The following is a 20,827-nucleotide window of genomic DNA, read 5'->3' as shown; positions in this document are numbered from 1 at the left end:
GATCTTTCTAAATTGCCATAAGATTTGGGTATGTCAGGGGCCCCCACCTTTGCTCTAAGTCCGTTCTCCAGAAGTGCTAAGATGGAATGGGTCTCAGTTCCCTGCCAGTGGTCAGTTTTGAGGAGGTTGACATTTGGGCAGAATCCTTAAAATACCATAACATACAACTTTCTGTCCATTTACAGGCATGCACTGTCGACCTGTTGGTTGTTTTGAGATAAGGTCCCACTGTATCCCAGACTAGCTTCAAGCTTTATACAGCTAAAGAATCCCTGATCTTCCTGTCTCTACTTCCTGAGTGCTCCCATTACCGGCCATTGCCATCACGGCCAGTCTGCAAATGCTAGGCAAGCATTCTACTGCCTGAGCTACATCCCAAGCCCCCTTGTTGTTTGGAGAGGAAAAAAGGTCTCACTGTGAGGTTCAGGTTGGTCATGAGCTTTTGGCAATCTTAGTTACCTTAGCTCTGGAATTGAAAGTGTGTGCCACATGGCATACCTTTAATAACAGCATTTGGAGGGCAGAGGCAGGTGGATTTTTTTTAGTTCAAGGCCAGCCTGGTCTCCAGAGTGAGTTCCAGGACAGCCAGGGCTACACAGAGAAACCCTATCTCAAAAAAAACAAAACAAACAAAAAATACCACGTGCCATAATGTCATGCAATAATGTCTCTTCCTAGGGTGGCCTTTCAGGAAGGCATATATTTCCCATTAACAGTCTTCTTTCCCTCTCTTAGGCCATGCCCATCATCTGTATATGTGCATCTCGGAGGCACCTGCTGTTGCAACTCCTATTTTATTCTCTCTCTCTCTCTCTCTCTCTCTCTCTCTCTCTCTCTGTCTCTCTCTCTCTCTCTCTCTCTCTCTCGCCTTTCGAGACAGAGTTTCTCTCTGTAACCCTGGCTGTTCTGGATCTCACTCTCACTCTGTAGCCCAGGCTGGCCTCAAATTCACAGAGATCCGCCTGCCTCTGCCTCTCAGTGCTGGTGTTAAAGGCGTGCGCAGTTGCCCCCACCACCAGACTTCCTGTTTTATTTTCAAGTATAAATACAGCAAGGGAGGAAAGTCACAGAGCAGATTAGTTTGACAGTTGTTTATGGATTTTTTTTTGAGAGCAGATAGTGGTCTGGTGGATCACCTCAGAGATTCAACATTTTCAATAGCCCCCACGGGGTCATTTTTATACAGCATGAAGTAGCCTTGCACCTGGGCAGGACTAATCTGGGATGTAGCTTTAAGGACATGTTCTGCAAAGTTCTCAGCCAAGGAAGGCATTTGCCCTGGATAGAACCTCTGGAACATCTGGGTCAGCTGCCAATGTGAGCAGTAGCCCACATACTCCTTCAGATCTACTCGCCCAGGACGTATCAGGGCAGGATCCAGCCTAAGGGGAAAAGCAGAATCATAGCCAACAGTCCTGCTAGCACCCAAAACAGACAATCTCAACCCCCAACCCATCCAAGGCATAGAACTAGAGGTTTTGCCTTCCTTTCTTGTTACCTGTCGATGTGGTTGGTGGTCATGAACACGATGCGTGCCTCAGTGGAGGCAACGCCATCCAAAGCATTGAGCAGTCCGCTGAAGGTGAGGCGCCCTAGACCTTGGTACTTCACAGGGTCTAGAGGATGACAGGAACGTGAATGGTCATGTCTTAGGTAAAACTGAGCCCCAGTCCCCACTGCAGCTCCCTACTTATCAGCACCCTTGTTGCTGACTCAGGCCTCCAAAAATTCCGGTCTCCACTCTTCCACATTTACTTCTGACCCTCAGTATCTTAAGTAAGAATTTCCCTGGGTCAGGGAAATGGCTCTGTGGTCAAAAGTGCTAGCTAGCTACACAAGCCTGAAGACCTCAGTTTGATCTCCGACTCCAAGGAAAAGGCCGGATGCAGTGGTATATATCTAAACCTTACAACGGCGGCATGTTGAGGGCGGAGACAGGAGTATGGAATGACCAACTAGAGAGGCTGCTTCAACAAGGTACAAGGTGAGAACTGACTCCAAAAAGTTGTTCTCTGACCTCCACACACATGTACCTGCATAAAAGTATGCTAAATCAGCTAAACAAGACTCCGCATCTCCAGCATCCTCACTTACTCTCCACAGCCAAGTCTCGACTGAGAAAAGCAGCATCCACATCCTCCAGGAGCACTAAGCTCTGCTGGGGGGCTACACTCAGCAGATGGTTGAGCCGGTCATCTGAGAGGCTGGCGTCTGTGAGGCTGAGCAGGCAGATGCTGTGCTCCAGTTCTCCAGCCAGAGCTGTTCTGTGGACAGACATGGAAGGAGGTCCTAGGCAATCTGAAGACTCTTTGGGACTCCTAGGAGATATGCTTCACAGGCCCAAGTCTCCTGTACCACCCACTTGATGTTCTGTACGGCTCATGTTTCCCTGGTTCTTAGTTCCCACATCTCTCTTCCTACCCTATCAGTCCAGTTTTCCCACAAAGGCTGTTTTTCAGAGTCGAGAGAATTTGACTACTCACATAAAACTGCTCTTTCCACAACCAGGGGGCCCATAAAGAAGGTAACCACGTCTGTAGGGAATGCCTAGGGACATAACCAAGATAAACAAGACCTAAAGTGAATCCTGTACACTGGCCCTGGTGTCCACATTCCCCATCAGCTCTGTTCCCTTTTAGTCTGGTGGTCTCAGTATCACAAAAAGGTGTCCTCATAGACAAGTTTTCTTTTCCCATCTCCTGAGCTAGAATTTTTCTGTCCCATCATCTGGCTATAGACTAGCCTAGATACCAGCTGCGTCTTACCTCTGTCAATGTACCACTTGGGGTTATCAATGAATTCCCGGATATCTTTGACAATTCGGTCAGCCAGGCCCTGCTGTAGGACTACAGAATCCAGTGGCCTGCGGCGGCGTGGATAACCAAAGGTACGCCATTCAGAACCCACCGCTGTGTACATCACCGTCTTCCCCTCCTCCTGCTGCAGGGCTAGTGCCCGAGCTGAGAGCAAGGAAATGAGGCAGTAAGTCTCTGGATCACAGCTGATTCTGCAATTAAGTAGAGCTCTGCCCTGGTGCCCTCCTCCCAAGTACTTGGATCCTTACTAGTCTTCCTCTCCGAGCAGCTGATGCCCAACCTCCCCATTCCTAGGAGCCCCACCAGAAGCTTGCCTGTTCCGTCTCCTACCTTCTTCCAGGATGTTGAAGAAAACCTTTCGGTCAGTGCCCAGGGCCGTGAAGGTGACAGATTCCCAAGGAGTCCCTGTTTGTAAGTCTACCATCTGCATTTCTCGATTTCGTTCTACCCGGATCCATTTCCCCTGATACCTGAATAAAACTGTCAAAGTGACCCAGTTTCCTCCATCAATCGGTCCTATCCTCAGTGCCCTTCCTAGCTTCCATACTTACCAAATGAAGTGGTTTCCAGGGCTGGGGATAAATTCGAACTTGGTGGAGATTCGGCCACTTTCATGCTGAAGGTATGAGGTTTCAACACTGAGGTGCTGAGTGCGGGTACTGTGTCGGGTAAGCCAGCTAAGCAACCAGGCATAGCTTCTGTCTCTAGCAGGGACTTCCAGTGTGATCATGTAATGGCGCCGGAATGCCACTAGACCCAGTTGGGCTCCTTTCCGGGCTACAGCCAGAGCTGTGCCCACACCTACCAGCCCAAATCCAGCCCCAAAATAGGGATTGTCTTTTAGGGCCAGAACAAAGTCTGTAAATGGCATCTTGAAAGGAAAAAAAAAACCACACAGATGCTTATAGGCCTTGAGGCACTGTCAAAACCTAGGGGTGGAGAGCAGCAGAGCTGGGAGAAAGCATAAGACAAGTTTAGAAACCAGACCCATCAAATATGCCCCACTCCCCCGAACTCCCACAGAAGCAAGAGGCAAGGTCAGCAGTACTGTGTGCTTCAATATCCTTTGGTGGAGGAGATACAGTGTTGGAATGCCAGAGCACTCCAGGCTCTCCAATCCATTTTGCTCTTGAGATAGAAAACCTTTAGCCAGAAGACCATGTTTGGAGATTTTTCTCAACTTCAAAAAGCAAAGTAACTAGCTTCACATCAGGACAAGAGAAAAGCAAGACTTTGGTCCCCGGCAAGAGCTGAGACGGAAAGGGTCCCCACTGGGTGGAGTCAGCAAAGGTGGTTTTTCCATTGATCTATCAGTGACCACATGCCTTATCATTAGACATATCCTTCAATATCCTTTCTCTTACACCCAGCTCCTTTTCTTTTCTTTTCTTTTCTTTTCTTTTCTTCTTCTTCCTTTTTTTTTTTTTTAGACAGAGTTTCTCTGTGAATTTTTGGAGCCTCTCCTGGAACTCACTTGGTAGCCCAGGCTGGCCTCAAACTCGGAGATCCGCCTGCCTCTGCCTCCCAAGTACTGGGATTGAAGGCGTGTGCCACCGCCGCCCGGCCTGACACCCAGTTCCTAATGGCCTGTTCAGACCTTCATTTCTTCCCATTTAAACTATTTTATGCAAGTTAAATATTATTTCTTGAAGTGGCATTTGAATAGCCCTTCGGCGCTTGCATCCTCCAGCCACCACACCCGGACCCTCTCCAATTCTGCCACTTTTACTCCAGCACCCACGGTGACTTTTTCCCATTGAGTTCAAACACAACCGGATACGCAGGGACGCCCACATTAGGACATCTACCTTTACCAGCAGTTCAACAAATATGCAAATCACTACCTACCTCTGGCCCACTCAGTTCTGTTGGTTCCGAATACCCCCTTCTTTATTCCCGGCATTCTTATTGAGAGCTCACAGGCTATTTCCTCCACGGAGCCCTGTCCAAATTCAACCCAATAAGATGTGACTAGGCCTAACTGTAGACAATTCCCAAGGGAAAAAGGACGAATTATTTCCAGCACACCTCTCCTGTGACACTCCACCACCGCCACTTTGTCCTCCGCCTGGCACGCCGGACCACCGGTGAATTGACAGCGGTGACCTCCGCTAAGGCTTGGAGCTGGGATCCAGGATTCCAGAACAACTTTGCATAGAAAGCCACTGACGAAGCTCTTCCGGCTCCCGGTTCCCGAGCCTAACACGCCGCAGCTGACTCCGGGACACCCTACACTACACAGCTCGCGCTTGCAGGAACGTGGTCGGGATAAATCTGTCACTCCGCCCCCTTACTGCCATTGACTCTCTGGCCCTCAGACTCGATGGTAAAACCAGGCCGCAATCGGAGGTAGCGCCGCTAGGCCACGCCCCCGAGCTCCACATCTACTTCCCGCCACACCCACCACAAAGTCTGAGCCACTCTGCCCTGCGACTCTCGATGGTTCCGCTTGGGGCTTCAGAGCTAGGATACTCAAGGACATAGAGGCGGAGTCGGGGGGTGGGGGGGAGAGAACCATAGAGTAGCACCGGCCGCGGAGAGAGACAGAGTGACCGCTACACGTCGTATTCCCAGAGGCGCGTGGGCCGGGCGCGGCCGCTGCAAAGGCTCCAGTCGCTCCTGTCTCTGTCAGACCGTAGAGATGCTGCTCCCACCGGCCCTGGGATAGAAGAAGGTGAGAGAGCGGCTGGCGGCAGGAACGTGGGGAAGTGCGGGTGCTGCGAGCCGGAGGTAAAAGTTTTCCTAGCCCCAGCGTGAGTGGGCCTGGGAGGTGGGACCCCGAGGGAGGGGAGGTGCCGAGGGGAGCACGCCGACGAGAGGGACCCGGGCGCATCTTCGCGTCACTGCTCTGGGCCCCGCCCGGGTATCCGCTGCCTCTCCTCAGGACCATAATCGTGACGATGCATCATTCCAAGCCTTGCAGGTTCCGGAACGCCTTTCTCCTTCGCTGGATCTCGTGACTTGGCTGTCGCCGGAGCGCGTAGACGCTGTCGCCGCCTCCACTTTACAGATAGGAAAGCTGAGTCCCAGAGAAGCGAGGCGGGCGCTTCTGTTCAAGGCCACAGGGTGAGTCACAGCCCAGAGGCGCGTGGGAACCGAGGTAGTCCGGGGCGCCTTGCTCCCCGGGCTTTCGTGTCCCTTGGTAATTCAGTCTCAAAGAAAAGCACGGTACTTCTCTCTGGCGCACCCCTTCCTCGAGCGCCGCATCTTCCCGAGGCGGGTGATGGAGCTGGAAGATTGGCCAGAGCAGCAATTATAAGTAGTCGGGGGAAGCTGTAGTTTCCAAAGAGCCTCTCTGACCACGGAAGTGCTCTTCCATGCCACCTTGTGAATTTCTGTCTGCTCTTGCTGGTTTTGAGTGGAGGGATTCTGCGGAATAAGGAATAGCCGCTCTCACCTGGCTCTTCTTCAGTCCCGGTGACCCGATTTCATCAAGTAATTATTGTCAGTTTTGGGTTTTGGTCTTTTGAAACAGGGTTTCTCTATGTAAGAGCCTTGGCTGCCCTGGAACTCAGGCAGGCCTCAAGAGTTCCACCTGCCTCTGCCTCCTGAATACTAAAAAATTTTAAAATTGAGCCGGGCATTGGTGGTGCACGCCTTTAATCACAGCACTCGGGAGGCAGAGCCAGGCAGATATTTGTGAGTTCAAGGCCAGCCTGGTCTACAGAGCGAGCTCCAGGAAAGGCTTCAAAATTTTAAAAATTATCTCCTATATTAATTAACAGGGCATGTAGTTTAATTCGTTTCTCGGTTGTATTAGGTTTTGGAGGCCTGGGGAAGTTAGTGAGTTCCAAAGTCACCTTGTATTTGAGGAACCACTGGTTTGACACCTTGGTTTAAGATACCAGCTTCAAGTTAGCTGGTCCATAGGATTTTCATGTCTGACTTGTGTGGCTTGTTGGTGCTTTGTGTTCATTGAAGTGAAAAACGTCAATATACTACTCAAAGCTGGACATCCAGTGTTGGCAATATATAATAGCTCATTTGTAGAGTACTTGCTTGGCATGCACAAAGCTCTGGGTATGATCCCTATCACCGCACTTTTGGGGGAAAAAAAAAAAGATGTGAGTTAGAAAATTGGTTCACTGGTTAAGAGTGAATGCTGCTCTTTCTGAGGACCTGAGCATCCATTTCAGGTGTTTGACAACCGCTCCAGTTTCAGGGGATCCAATCCCCTTTCTGGACTCTGTAGGCACCTGCACTCCTATGTACATATCAACACACATAATTAAAAGTAAAATCTTAAAAACAGGTGGTGTTGTGTACACCTGGACTCCCAGCACTCGGGAGGTAGATGCAGTACCAGGAGTTCAAAGTCATCCTCAACTACACACGTCTTTAAAGCCAGTGGAGCTGTACATCTAGGAAGGGAGACTGATAGGCAAACGGCAGTGCAGTATAGTTTCTGATAGAGCTACATACAGAGGCTGTCAGGACCCAAAAGAGAAAATTAAGAATGTCAGGAAGCTGGGTTGGGGATTTAGCTCAGTGGTAGAGCAAGCGCAAGGCCCTGGGTTCGATCTTCAAAAAAAAAAAAAAGAATGTCAGGAAGCATTCACAGCAGAGATGACACTTATTTTCTTAAGGAGTCGGTATATTTGATTAGCTAGACGAGAGATTGAGATGGATTGGCTGGGAGTGGCAAGAAAATGGAGAGGTCTGCAAGCAAAAGAGAATGTCACAGTCAGAAAATGGCAAGTCATCTGTGTAGGAGGGCAGAGGAGGGAAGGTTGTCTGGAGAGGCAGGTGAGTGAGGACCATAAGTGAAGGGATGGTTTTATATCTGCCCTGAGAATAAAGAGATCATCGGGTAGTAAGAGAGAGATCCTCTGGCCCCACTAAGTTGCAGTGGTCACTTAGCTGGCAAGAAACATAACCTGCATGCACTCTTTAACGGTGGCCACAACTTGTTGATTCTCTACTAATATTTAGGATAATAATGTATGGCATGTTGTCATGAAAGGAAATTCCTAAGTGGGTGGGCCAACTTCAGAGAAAGTAAGAGTTCTGACTGCGTGTGTGTATGTATTTATATGTTGGGTTTTTTTTCTGATTATTTGTCAGCATTTAGGAAGGCCACAGCACATCAGTCAATGATAATGACAGACCCCGTGTTGGCATCCCAGCTGGCTAATGGCACTGGAGAGATGGATGGACTCTGCTCTGAGCTGTTGTTGATTCCCCCACCTCTCTCAAACCATGGAATCCTGGGCCCTGTGCAGAACACATGTGCTTCCGGGGAGCCTGCCCCTTTGCCTGCTGACCCAGGCTGCCTCCTGGTAGAGGCCACAGCTACTGAAGAAGGTCCAGGGAACATGGAGATTATTGTGGAAGCAGTAGCCGGAACCCTGACCCCAGGAGCTTCTGGAGAGACCTCAGGTACAAACATAGTTGCTACCAGGCCAGTGGGACATAGCCTTGAGTGTTTTGTCTGTGCTATTTTTGGTCTTTCTCTTGAATGTGATGAGAACACAAGGTAGCATGCTATTTTTATACCTAGAGATGTTATAATTTGGGTTGCAGTTGATGCATGTTGATGGAAGGCTGGCAGGGTAGCATACAGCCTCGTAACAAACTTTTGGCAAAGTTTTCCCTCTGAGAGCTTCATGTCTGCTAGGCAGTAATCAAGAACAGAAAACAGTTCTGGCACCTCTGCCCATTCTGGCTTGTCCTTACTCTGACAGTCCTTGGGGAGCCTTTCTTCCATACTGACCCTAAGTCAGCCAGTCATTAGGCCAGAGGCCCAGCCTAATCAACCATCCTGAGTTTGGCAGGGCTTTCCAGAAGTAACTGGTATTTCCTTACCCTAGTTTCCTGTGTGTAACATGCTGTACTTAACCAGGACATGCTGTTTACCTCAGAGGGAAGTTTCTCTTTATTCTTTCTACATCTAAAACATTCATTTTTAAGAAACTTCCTATTCTTTTACTGTTATCTTTCGGTTACAGTTGTAAACTTTGTCTTCTGGCAGTGTAGGATAATAGCAAAGGATTCTGGGGAAAATTAGGTAATCTGACCATGTAAGAATTCTAAACTGAGCCAGGCATTGGTGGTGCATGCCTTTAATCCAAGTACTCTGGAGACAGATGCAGGAAGGTCTCTGTGAGTTGGAGGCCAGCCTAGTCTACAGAGAGAGTTCCAGGGCAGGCAGGGCAACACAGAGAAACCCTGTCTCAAAAAACCAAAAACAACAACAACAACAAAAACCATAAACTTCTCTCTGGGGGAACAAAGAGAAAGCATGAATGGACTGTGTGTTGGTGCACACTTTTAATCCCAATACTTGGGATACAGAGGGTGGCTGATCTGTGTGAGTTTAAGACCAGCAATTGCTACATAGTGAGACCCTGTCTCAAGTTAAGGGGTCTGGCAAGATGCTCGGTGGGTAAAGGCATTTGTCACTAAGCGTGATGACCAGAATTCAATCCCCAGGATCCACATAGTGAAAGGAGAAGACCAACTCCTACAAGTTGTCCTCTGACCTCCAAACGTGTGCATGTGTAAAAACTAAAAACAATATCTTTAAATTTTAGAGTTCATTGTTTTTTGTTTTTTAAAGAAAGCTAGATATGGTGGTGAACACCTGTAATTCCAGGGCTGAGGAGGCTTGCCGAATGTTCTGAGCTAGAGGTCTATATAGTGAATCCCAGGCCATCCAGGGCTGCACAGCAGGATGTTATCTTGAGGGGAGAGAGAGAGTAAATGAATGAATATGAATGACTATATGCAGTTCACAAAGAAGAAATAAATATAAACAATAGAGAGCCCTATGGGAAAATGCTTAATTTCATAGAAATGCTATTTTTGCCTCTCAATTTTGGTCAAAACTAAGAATTTTAAGTTTCTAGAGTTGGCCAGGTGTTGGTGGTGCACACCTTTCATTCCAGCACTCAGGAGGCAGAGGCAGGTGAGTTTGAGGCCAACCTGTTCTACAGAGCAAGCTCCAGGACAGCCTGGGCTACACCAGGCTGAAACCCTGTTTCCAATACATACACACACAAACAATCAAACTTCTAGAGTTGAGAAGATGCTGTATAAGGATATATAGTATCTTGCAACTTTGAGTGTTTGTTTTTTTTTTAATTGTTTGTTTGTTTTTGATATGTAGCTGTGGCTGTCTTGGAATTTACTATATAGAGTAGGCTGGCCTAGAACTCACAGAGATCTGTCTCCCTCTGCCTCCTAGGTTTTGGAATTAAAGGCATATGCCACTATGCCCAGCTACTCTTTGGCAGGATATAAAATATATATCTTTTTTAGTGCTGGGGCATAGAACCCAGGTTCTTGTACATGGTAGCTAATTGTTATACTATCACCCAGCTGCATCCACAACATAAATTAAGCTTTTGAAGGTCAGTTTAGCTACATTGCAAATTTTACAATAATGCACACTCTGACATAGTAATTCCACTCCAGGAACCTTTCTTAAAGGAAGACATACATGCATGCAAGGATGAGGTGTATAAGGCAACTTTGTTGTTGTTAAAAAACATCTCTGTGGTCCATCAGAGCATAATTTCATTTTGATTTCATACCATGAACTGGCTGAAAAGATAAGGTAGATAGAATATGTAGTCACACACAAAAATAACATTGATAGGTGAATGTGCTGGTATGTGTCAGTAATCCCAGCATTCCTTTAATCATAGTTCTCAGGAAACTGAGGCAGACTAGACTAAACTACATAAGCCAGCCTGGGTTACATGTCAAGACCCTCTCTCATGGGCTTATGAGTGAGTGCTCAGTAGATAAAAGTGCTTGCCATGCAACCCTGACAACCTGAGTCTCATCCTTGAACCATGTTGAAAAGTTCATACAGATGAGGGAGCTTGGGTCTCTAACCCAACACTCCTTTGTGAGATGGGAGGTGCAGACAGGAGACTCAAACCATAAACTTGAGGTCAAATGAAACAGTGTAGGCAGTGTCCTTTGTGTGATGCTTGGAACACAGCACAAGCTCATGCCAGCCATCACCTTCACCACCGTTATTACATCATCAGAAGGATGGAAGCCATCTCACCAGTATGCAGTAGCATGTGTGTATACACATCTATGCTCGTGTAGATGTCCAAGTCAGGGATCTTCCTCAATTGCTCCCTACATTTTATTTCTTTCTTTTACATCTTATTTTATCTGTGGTGAGTGTGGATATGTGCGCCTGTGCAAACAATTGTGAGCAAACAGTTTGTGGGCTTCGGTTCTCTCCTACCATGTGGGTTCTGGGGATTAAACTCAGGTCATCAAGTTTGGTGGCAAAGGCCTTAACCCACAGAGCCTTTTCAGAAAGGGTCTCTTACTGAACCTGGAGCTCATGAGCTTGGTCTGGCTATGCTGGCCAGACAGTAAGTTCCAGAAATCTGCCTGTCTTTGACTGTCAATGCTGGGGATCTGAATTAAGTCCTGATGCTTACATGGCAGGCACTTTGCTTAGCCCAAATTTGCTTTTTCTTAATGCTTTCTGGATTTTATTGTTTGTTGATTCATTAATACACTAAGCACGCATCTTTTGCCAAGTATTTTACTAGACACTAGAATTCCAAACAGGCTATCCCTGACCTATGGGCTTATAGTTCAGGTGCAAAGCCTAACTTGAAATCCATCTGCACTCCATGACTATAAAAAGATTCACTTACATTTCTACTAGTGACTAACTCTTTCAAGTCTTGTTCCATCTGATTCTGTGCCTTTCTCTGTCGGTCCTCTGCCTGCAGGTGTCCTGGTAAAGGTGGTGGAGGTATACTTCTGTGAGCGCTGTGAACAGAGCTTTGCAGAGCCTACTCTGCTCTCCCTGCACCAGTGCACTGAGACCCATATTCAGGCTGTGCAGGACCTCTCTAGCCCCCCGTGCTCTGTAGAGCTGCCCCCCAGCAACCTCACCCTCAGTGGCCCACTGCAGGACCCCAGCCTGCCAGATAGCCCCCTGCCATGCCCTGTATGTAGACAAGAGTTTGTCCAACCCCAGGCCTTGAAGAGCCACTTCAAGATTCACCGGGTCACTCCCAACATATTCTCCTGCCCAGAGTCTGGCTGTGTGTTCTCTGCTGAAGATCGCAAGGGTCTGCAGCATCACCTGAGACAGACCCACAAGGCAGTTCCTGTGCCCTGTTCATTCCGGGGCTGCTCCCTGCTTTTTGGGAGCCAGCAGGGAATGGAGCTGCATCGGCAGGCCCATTACCCTTTCCACTGCAGCCATTGCAGCTTCATGGGCTCCAACGTCAAACTCTTCCGGCAGCATCAGCGGAGCCATGGAGCCAGTTCACGGGGAGAACTTTCTGCTGTTCAGGGCCTTCCATCCCAGGAGCTGCTGCCAGGTAGGGGGCCAGGGACCGACTAGTTTCCTGCATAGAATATATCTACAGTTGATCTCCTGTGACATTTGTTTCCAGTATGACTGTTCCATGAGTATGACAGAATGTAGACCATGGCTCAAGAGGATGGAATTTCAGCCAGGCTATGGTGGCACACGCCTTTAATCCCAGCACTTGGGAGGCAGAGGCAGGTGGATCTCTGTGAATTAGAGACCAGCCTAGTCTACAGAGCAAGTTCCAGGCTGGCCAGGGCCATGCAGAGAAACCCTGTTGCGGGGGGGGGGGGGGAGGGGAATACTGGGTGACATGGGAAAGGCTCTAGAAAACTTGAACCAATCAGAATACATGGGACCAAAGGAAGCCTTTGTGAGTAAAATTGGATTTATGCAACATATAATCTGAAGATTTTTTAACAGTATCTTCTATTGATCTGTTTCAGACTATGCTATCTAAGGATGAAAGTGCCTGTCAGTGACTATTGCTACTAATAGAATGTTTATTGATTGCCTTGAGAATGAATGAGATTGGAGCTGGATGAAATGGTGCATGCCTGTAATCTGAGCACTTGAGAGGGTTAGAAATTCAGGGTCATCTTTAGCTATATAGCAAGTTCCAGGCCAACTTGGACTGTATAAGGTCATGTCTCCAAAAGCATAAATAAATAAATTGTGAGAGTGGGCAGAGAGGAATAGAGTTGGTTCAAAAAAAGAAAAAGAAATCTTGCTGGGCAGTGGTAGCTCATACCTTTAATCCCAGCACTCAGGGGGCAGAGGCAGGCGGATCTCTGAGTTCAAAGCCAGCCTGGTCTACAGAGTGAGTTCTAGGATAGTCAGAGCTACACAGAGAAATTCTGTCTTGAAAACAAAACAAAACAAAAACAAAAACAAAAAAAGAAAGAAATCTCAGGAAGGGTGGTACTTTATCAATTTCTCCTTTTAGTCTCAAAACTAACAAAAGAAGCATGAGGTGAGTGGGAGAGCAGGAAGTAGAGAAAATAGTCCAGGAGAGGACAGACAGAACTTGACTTGCCGAGCCTCTTTCTTGTTCTTACATCTAAAGAGAACCTTTCAGGGGGCAAGGTATGAGCCTGAAGTACCAATTAGGCTCCTGAGTAGAACAGTGAACAGTCAGAGTATTGTCTCTGCTTTGAACATCCACCCTTTGGCTCTGGAGATCTGGGCCAAGGAAGTACATTCTACACTTATCTACCTCTTAGCTCCTGCCCCCTTCCCAGTGACTTAAAAGTTCTGAGCTTCAAGGGGTCTAAGTCTGTTGTTATCGTAGTTTTTTACACTAGGTTTTTACTCTTGGTCTTCAAATCCCTGACTTGAATAAGAATATATAAATTTACTTAGCATCCAAGATCCTTTTCTGCTAAAAGGAGAGAAGAATAATTCTGCCTGCCAGTAAGTATAATACTAGCATTCGGTACTGTCATTGGCCCTTGTGGACTTGAAGTTTTATGTGCCCCCAGCTCCCAAACTGCCTACAGGAGAAGGAGAACCTTCTGAGGAAGCAGGTGCACCATTGCCTGGGCAGGAGTCAGCCGAAGAGGATGTAGAGGAAGAGGAGAGTGGCACCCACAAGGACTCCCAGAAAGTCTTGGATAAAAGCCAAGGAGCTCAGCAGTTGGAAGGTAAAAACATCACTGAGGTTGAAGCTCTTCATGGTAGACAGGAGTGGAGAGTGGGGAGCCTGACGTTTAGGCCTTAGGTTTTGGTTTTCTGGGCTTCAGTTCAGATCCATGTTCTACTTAACTCAGAAGTCAAGATCTAGGGCTAGGGAAATAACTCAACAATAGAGTATTCCCTTAGCCTTTGTCAGTCCTTGGGCTTAATCTCAAGGACTTAAAACCAACAGCAAAGTCTACTACGCAGTGACAAATAGGTCAAATAATCTGGTAACACAGGGCAGTGGTACAATACAATTTGTTCTCCTAGGCAGGGTTTCTTCAGCCATTGTCTTAGGGTTTCTGTTGTACAATGGAACACCGTGACCATAATAAAGCAAGTTGGGGAGGAAAGGATTTATTGGGCTTACACTTCCATATCACTGTTCATCATTGGAAGAAGTCAGGACAGGAACTCAAACAGGGCACTGGGAGCCAGCAACTGATACAGAGGCCATGGAGGGGTGTTCTTTACTGGCTTGTTCAGCCTCCTTTCTTAAAGAACTCAGGACCACCAGCCTAGGGATGGCACCACCCACAATGGGCTGGGCCTTCACCCATCAATCTCTAATTAAGAAAATGCCTTACAGGCTTGCCCACAGCCCAGTCTTATGGAGGCATTTTCCAGTTGTGGCTCCCTCCTCTCTGATGACTTTAGCTTGTGTCAAGTTGATATAAAACTATCCAGTACAGCCATAGCCCTCTTTAGCAGGGAAAAGGGATTCTGTTCATAGTATAGTTATCACAGGTTATTGATGATCAACCTGTTTTGTCCAGCTACCTAAGTTTTTTTTTTTTTTTTTTTTCCTGAATCTTTGTTTCCAGTTTCAAACTCAATAGAAACACTTGAGATTCATCCCACAGGGAGAATATTTAAAAGAATCTGATTGTATTTATTACCAGCTCTCAATTATTTAAAGCTCAGTGAACCAGTATTTGGAACTTGAGGGTACTATACCTTTCTTTCTGCTCACTCATTTTGAGACTCTTTGCTTCCGCCCTGCTGATCTTTCTGCATGTCAGTATAAAGCAGGGGCAACAAGAATAAAAAGGCTCCATCCATATTTTCTTGGGCAGCTCCACACAGAGGTTAGGAATAGTGGGTGACGGGAAAACACTTGAAACAGGCCACAAGAAGGTCTTAGTATAGATTGGTGCCTAGCCCAATTGTCGCCCGAGAGGCTTCATCCAGTGGCTGATGGAAACAGGTGAAGAGACCCACAGGCAAACATTAGCCAAGCTCAGGAATCCTGCTGAAGAGAGGGAGAAAGGATTGTAGGAGCTAGAGGGGTCAGGAACATCACAAGAAAAGCCACAGAATCAACTAACCTGGGCTCTTAGAGCTCATAGAGACTGAACTGACAACCAGGGAACCTGCGTGGGACTGACCTCAACCCTCTACATATATGGGACAGTTGTGTAGTTTGGTCTCCTTGTGGGACTCCTAACAGTGGGAGCAGGGGCTGTCTCTAACACCTTTGCTGGCTTTTGGAATCCTACTCCTCATTCTGGATCGCCTTGCCCAGCCTTAATACAGAGGGTGGTGCTTAGTCTTACTGCAACTTGGTATGCCATGTTTTGTTGCTATCCATAGGAGGACTGCCCTTTCCTGGACAGAAACGGAGATATGCCATGTTTTGTTGCTATCCATAGGAGGACTGCCCTTTCCTGGACAGAAACGGAGATATGCCATGTTTTGTTGCTATCCATAGGAGGACTGCCCTTTCCTGGACAGAAACGGAGATATGCCATGGAGTGGGCAGCGGAGTGGTGGCGGGAGAGACTGGGAGGGAAGGGAAAGTGAGATCAAGATATAAAATGGATAAATTGAAATTAAAAATCAGTAATAATTGTTAAAAGGCAAGAAGTTAACAACAGAAAAGGGTGTGAGTAGTCCTTGTAGTCCTTTCCTCTTACTGGTGGAGTCTCTCGCCTCCTCTTTGAGACAGCATCTGAGACTCTGGTGTTTTGGTTCTATGAGAAGAAGCCCGTGACACTTGTGTCCGTACAAGCTGCAGCTTCCATTGTCTCGCTCGCTAACCACTGAGCTACTAGAGAACCTGACTGTTATCCCTGCATTTTCTTCCACAGGGCATGTGTCTTCCAGCACTGAGTCCCTCTTCAAGACACACATGTGCCCAGAATGCAAGCGCTGCTTTAAGAAGCGGACCCATCTGGTTGAGCACCTACATCTCCACTTTCCAGACCCGAGCCTCCAGTGTCCTAACTGCCAGAAGTTCTTTACCAGCAAGAGCAAACTCAAGACCCATCTGCTACGGGAGCTGGGCGAGAAGGCCCACCGATGTCCTCTGTGCCACTACAGTGCCGTGGAGAGGAATGCACTTAACCGCCACATGGCCAGCATGCACGAGGACATTTCCAACTTCTACTCAGACACCTATGCCTGTCCTGTCTGCCGAGAGGAGTTCCGCCTCAGCCAAGCGCTCAAAGAGCACCTCAAGAGCCACACAGCAGCAGCTGCTGCAGAACCATTACCCCTGCACTGCTTTCAGGAGGGCTGCACTTATGTAGCCCCCGACCGTAAGGCCTTTGTAAAGCACCTAAAGGAGACCCATGGAGTACGCGCTGTGGAGTGCCGCCATCACTCGTGTCCCATGCTCTTTGCCACAGCTGAAGCCATGGAAGCCCACCACAAGAGCCATTATGCTTTCCACTGTCCCCACTGTGACTTTGCCTGCTCCAATAAGCACCTGTTCCGCAAACATAAGAAACAAGGCCACCCAGGCAGTGAAGAGCTACGGTGCACCTTCTGCCCCTTTGCCACCTTCAACCCAGTAGCCTACCAGGACCACGTTGGCAAGATGCACGCTCATGAGAAGATCCACCAGTGCTCTGAGTGCAACTTTGCCACTGCCCACAAGAGGGTGCTTATCCGACACATGCTGCTGCATACTGGTGAGATGGCTTCCATCCTTCTGATAGTGTAATAACGTTGGTGAAGGTGATGGCTGGCATGAGCTTGTGCTGTGTTCCAAGCATCACACAAAGGGCATTGCATACATTGTTTCACTTGACCTCAAGTTTATAGGCATAACTCTAGTATCCCAAGTTTACAAGGATATAAGGCATAAGTTGATGTCTTTCATTCAACAAATAAAGTAGTCAAGTCACGTCTGAATCCATGCACTCTGATTTCAGAGCCTGTTTTCTAACACTGGACTCTCATTCATTCCTTACCCTTCAGCACTTGTCCAGTTCCACCCACCCCTAGTCAAGTGCAGATGGGTAATGTTCAGCCTTTTACAGTGCAGACTTGCAGACCAGGACAGATAGTTCCCTTTATAATTCAAGTTTTGGGTGTCTGTAGGAACAGGAGAAGGAAAAGTAGTCAGCCATCCATATATTGTGGCTTTCCCTAGAACTGAACATGATCGCCTCTAGTAACTTGAAAACTGACTTGTTTTATATTGGATCCCTAAGGTTGTTTGCATTATTGAAGCCTTAGATGACAACTAAATCAGGCTTCCTACTATAGCATCATCTCTGATCCCTGCAAACATCTATGCGCTGGTGAACCATTAAGCCAGTTCCACAGAAAACTCTGGTTAGAAAAATAATTTTTAGACAGTTTGGTCAAAGCTATTGCTATTCCCATATAACAGTTCTTTTCTGTACGCAATTTAGTCACAGACTGTAGTTTCCAAGACCTTTCCTAAAACCTGCGTCTGTAGAGTTCTTTTATATGTATTCTCCTATTTCATCCTTAACAGTCTTGTAAGCAAGGCAGGTAAAGATAAGAGACAAAAAATTAATTGAGGAGTTAAACTTAGATGTACAATAAGATCACAGAGAGCTATACTGTGTGCCCTTTACCACACAGAGGTGGCTGGATGGGGAGGGAGGGAGGAACATGGCCACCAGCCTCTTAGTGCCAGGTATTGAGCAAGTACAGGGACAGCTCAGCCTTGAGTTCTTACTGTGCACCACTGACAGCTTTGGTATGTCTTGTTTAATACTCACACCAGCCAGGTGAGGTCTATATTTTTGTTGTTCTCTTTCTGGAAACAAGGAAAACAGGCTGCCCAAGGCCATGTGGTCCACCATTTAATAAAATGGCTTTGTGATTTCTCTGTGCCTTGATTTTCCCACCTCTAAAACAGATAATGATAGCACCTTGTAGTGTTGTTATGAAGACTCATTGAGAGCAGGCACTTTATGCAAAGCTCAGGCACATAGTGAGCATTGTATAAATGCTGGCAGTTCATATGTATTACTCTGTTGGAATCTAGAGTTTCAGTTCTATTTCTTCTCCTGTTCTAATCTCTACTTAGGAAATGAGAAAGAATTGAGTTACAGGTACCAACTACCTTTTTCTAAAAATCAAAGTTAAGCTTGGTGCACACCAGCACTGTGGAGGCAGAGGCAGGCAGATCTCTTGAGTTTGAGGCCAGTCTAGTCTACAGAGTGAGTTCCAGGACAGCCAGGGATATACAGAGAAACACTGTCTCAAAAAAACAAAAACAAAAATAAAAACAAAACAAAAAACAAGCAAAATGGGGTTGGGGATTTAGCTCAGTGGTAAAGGCCCTGGGTTCCATCCTCAGCTCCACATTTAAAAAAATAAGGCAAAAAAAAAATCAAAGGTAGACTTTAATTTTTTTGTTTTTGTTTTTTAATATTTATTTATTCATTATGTATACAGCCTGTATGTATGTCTGCAGGCCAGAAGAAGGCATCAGATCTCATTACAGATGGTAGTGAGCCACCATGTGGGTGCTGGGAATTGAACTCAGGACCTCTGGAAGAGCAGCCAGTGCTCTTAACCTCTGAGCCGACTCTCCAGCCCAGACTTTAATTTTATAAAGCTGACAATCTTTACTTTCCCCTCTTCATTGGTATAGGAGTTGGAGGAAGTGTCTGAGACAGCTATGATGTTACCTTCTTTCTCATGAAGTCTGCTGCATACCTGGTAGCACATACAGCTTTGGCTCCTGCCTGGCATCATAGCAAACTTGCTGGAAGAGATGATATGGCCACTCACTCAAATCTCTATCTGACCTGTGTTTTTCTCCTACACACACTATAAGGAGAGAAACCTCACAAGTGTGAGCTGTGTGACTTCACGTGCCGGGACGTGAGCTACCTATCCAAGCATATGCTGACCCACTCGAACACCAAGGACTACATGTGTACTGAATGTGGCTATGTCACCAAGTGGAAGCACTACCTGAGTGTGCACATGCGGAAACATGCCGGGGATCTCAGGTATGAGCACACACGCTTCCGTCTCTGCCCCAGTGCTTTCTCGTCTGTAACACCGTCCTCTGCTCCCACTATCTTAGCTCCAGCACCTACAGTTGAGCCTGTGTCTGTGGCCTGTTCTGCATAGTGAGAGCATTCTGGGCCAGGCAAAGGAAAAGAGAGGTTAAAGTGTCACCTGAGGGGCTGAGGAGGTGGCTCAGTCAGTAAAGTGCTTGCCTGCAATTATGAAGGTCTGAGGAGTTCAGTCCTTAGAGCCCACATTTAAAGTCGTATTGAGTTCCCAGAATTTGATCTCAGGAAAATAGATCTACACTTAATGGCACCAAATGGCCACTTTAAGATCCAGTAACATCTGGACAAATTCTCTAACCTATGGGCACATCTCTCTAGGGGCTTGGTCTGTAGCCTTTATACCTCCACTGGGGAATAGGACAATGTACAGAAACCTGGTCCATGGGGCTTTCAGTTCCTTGGAAGTCGGTGGGTACTACCACCCTGGCATACCTGCCCCACTTTACTCATGATTACTTTCCTATAGGAAGTAGTTTAGGGACTCTGGCAGAACACTTTTCTAGCCAGAAACCCTGACTGAGCTCAACCCTCAGCATCTCAAGACCAGGAGTGGGGGGCACACACCACACCACACACATATGCAGTAGAGAATAGAGAGTTCCAGCTCTGAAGCTAGGCGGTCTGCCCGTCCCGTCCTTTGGGAACACCTTTAGGCAGATGCCTAACTTCAGTGCCTTGGTCTCATCTATAAAGTAGAAATACCTACCTCACAGGATGGTGGAAGGCACGTTGAATCAGGTGGTTCAGGTGCAGCACAGAGCACAGACCCAGGCCTATAGTATTTAGTCAGTGACTGTCAACTGTTAGGACTTATTGTGATTGACTCCTCTTTGTCCGTCTTCCCAGATACCAGTGCAACCAGTGCTCTTACCGCTGCCATCGGGCTGATCAGCTGAGCAGCCACAAACTGCGCCACCAGGGCAAGTCCCTCATGTGTGAGGTGTGTGCCTTTGCTTGCAAGCGGAAGTATGAGCTTCAGAAGCACATGGCTTCCCAGCACCACCCTGGCACACCTGCCCCACTCTACCCCTGCCGCTACTGCAGCTACCAGAGCCGCCACAAGCAGGCCCTGCTGAGCCATGAGAACTGCAAGCACACCCATCTCCGGGAGTTTCACTGTGCCCTCTGTGACTACCGTACCTTCAGCAACACCACACTCTTCTTCCACAAGCGGAAGGTCCATGGCTACATGCCAGGGGACCGGGTCTGGCAGTTCTGCACTGCCAGCCAGGAGTCAGAGGGGGCCAGGCAGTGCCTGGCACCTCCATCAGACTTAGGGCCTTCCAGCCAGCTGTCAGCCCAGCCTGAGAGACAAGACCATGAAGATGGGATTGTGGCGGACTCCAATGTGGACCAGGCCCTGCCAGAGACAAGTGATGAGGTCAGCACCGAAAGACAGGATGGTATTGAGGCACCCCAAGGGGATAACCTGGTTGGCAGCCCCAGCCCAGGGGAGGTGGAGGAGGGTGGCTGCACACTACACTTGGAGGCCCTGAGGGTAGACCTAGAACCTGTGGCAGAGCCGCCATCCCTTGAGGAGCTCACTGAAACAGCCCCTGTGGAGTTCAGGCCTCTTGATCCCTCGGGGCCACTGGGAATGGAAAGACCAGATGGACTGGAAGAGCCGGAACTGTCCGGCTTTGAAAGTGTTGGGGCTCCTGGCTTGGTTGCAGAAGAGCCCATTCTGGAGAAGCTAGTCTCTGAGCCCCCCAGAAACCCTCTAATCTCCGAGGAGACCC

The 20,827-nt window shown here is 47.7% G+C and overlaps 2 protein-coding genes across 9 annotated transcripts in view; one reads left to right on the top strand and one right to left on the bottom strand.

Annotated features, from left to right (window-relative positions):
- Positions 1 to 1,076: 1,076 nt before the first annotated feature.
- LOC118572974 (mitochondrial chaperone BCS1) lies at positions 1,077 to 5,715 on the bottom strand. Of its 4 annotated transcripts, XM_036172882.1 has the most exons (9): positions 4,845 to 5,715; positions 4,665 to 4,758; positions 3,368 to 3,767; positions 3,147 to 3,286; positions 2,766 to 2,960; positions 2,484 to 2,547; positions 2,095 to 2,264; positions 1,499 to 1,616; positions 1,077 to 1,382 (listed from the first exon to the last, which is right to left on the bottom strand). In XM_036172882.1, the coding sequence occupies exons 3-9, from the start codon at positions 3,685 to 3,687 to the stop codon at positions 1,133 to 1,135; spliced, it is 1,257 nt and encodes a 418-aa protein (XP_036028775.1). In that variant the 5' UTR covers positions 3,688 to 3,767; positions 4,665 to 4,758; positions 4,845 to 5,715; the 3' UTR covers positions 1,077 to 1,132. The 4 variants fall into 4 exon arrangements, with proteins under 4 accessions (XP_036028775.1, XP_036028774.1, XP_036028776.1 ...); XM_036172881.1 differs by having other exon boundaries at positions 4,665 to 5,715; XM_036172883.1 differs by lacking the exon at positions 4,665 to 4,758.
- Positions 5,319 to 20,827, top strand: part of Znf142 (zinc finger protein 142) — a 21,394-nt gene continuing 5,885 nt past the window's right edge. The window contains exons 1-8 of one of the 5 annotated variants that reach the window (XM_036172878.1): positions 5,319 to 5,490; positions 5,740 to 5,882; positions 7,881 to 8,195; positions 11,528 to 12,127; positions 13,599 to 13,760; positions 15,885 to 16,709; positions 18,842 to 19,019; positions 19,935 to 20,827. The exon at positions 19,935 to 20,827 is cut by the window's right edge and continues 2,015 nt beyond it. In XM_036172878.1, the coding sequence (XP_036028771.1) occupies positions 7,910 to 8,195; positions 11,528 to 12,127; positions 13,599 to 13,760; positions 15,885 to 16,709; positions 18,842 to 19,019; positions 19,935 to 20,827 (2,944 nt within the window). In that variant the 5' untranslated portion in view covers positions 5,319 to 5,490; positions 5,740 to 5,882; positions 7,881 to 7,909. Of the gene's footprint in view, positions 5,547 to 5,731; positions 5,883 to 7,880; positions 8,196 to 11,527; positions 12,128 to 13,598; positions 13,761 to 15,884; positions 16,710 to 18,841; positions 19,020 to 19,934 lie in introns of those variants that run through there. The other 4 variants (XM_036172877.1, XM_036172876.1, XM_036172879.1 and 1 more) reach the window with 4 other exon arrangements.

This window comes from Onychomys torridus, chromosome 23, assembly GCF_903995425.1.
Source record: "Onychomys torridus chromosome 23, mOncTor1.1, whole genome shotgun sequence".
Lineage (NCBI taxonomy): Eukaryota > Metazoa > Chordata > Mammalia > Rodentia > Cricetidae > Onychomys > Onychomys torridus.
Note: the sequence above shows the minus strand (reverse complement) of the source record. Positions and strands in the feature narration are given on the sequence as shown.

What these genes read in the sequence shown, in the direction of transcription:
- LOC118572974 (XM_036172881.1), bottom strand. Translation starts at nt 3,687, where the DNA reads ATGCCATTTACAGACTTTGTTCTGGCCCTAAAAGACAATCCCTATTTT. An exon ending in TGTGGAAAGAGCAGTTTTAT is followed by an intron (nt 2,265 to 2,483) that starts GTGAGTAGTCAA and finishes GTCTGTCCACAG; the next exon opens with AACAGCTCTGGCTGGAGAAC. An exon ending in TCGAGACTTGGCTGTGGAGA is followed by an intron (nt 1,617 to 2,094) that starts GTAAGTGAGGAT and finishes GTCATCCTCTAG; the next exon opens with ACCCTGTGAAGTACCAAGGT.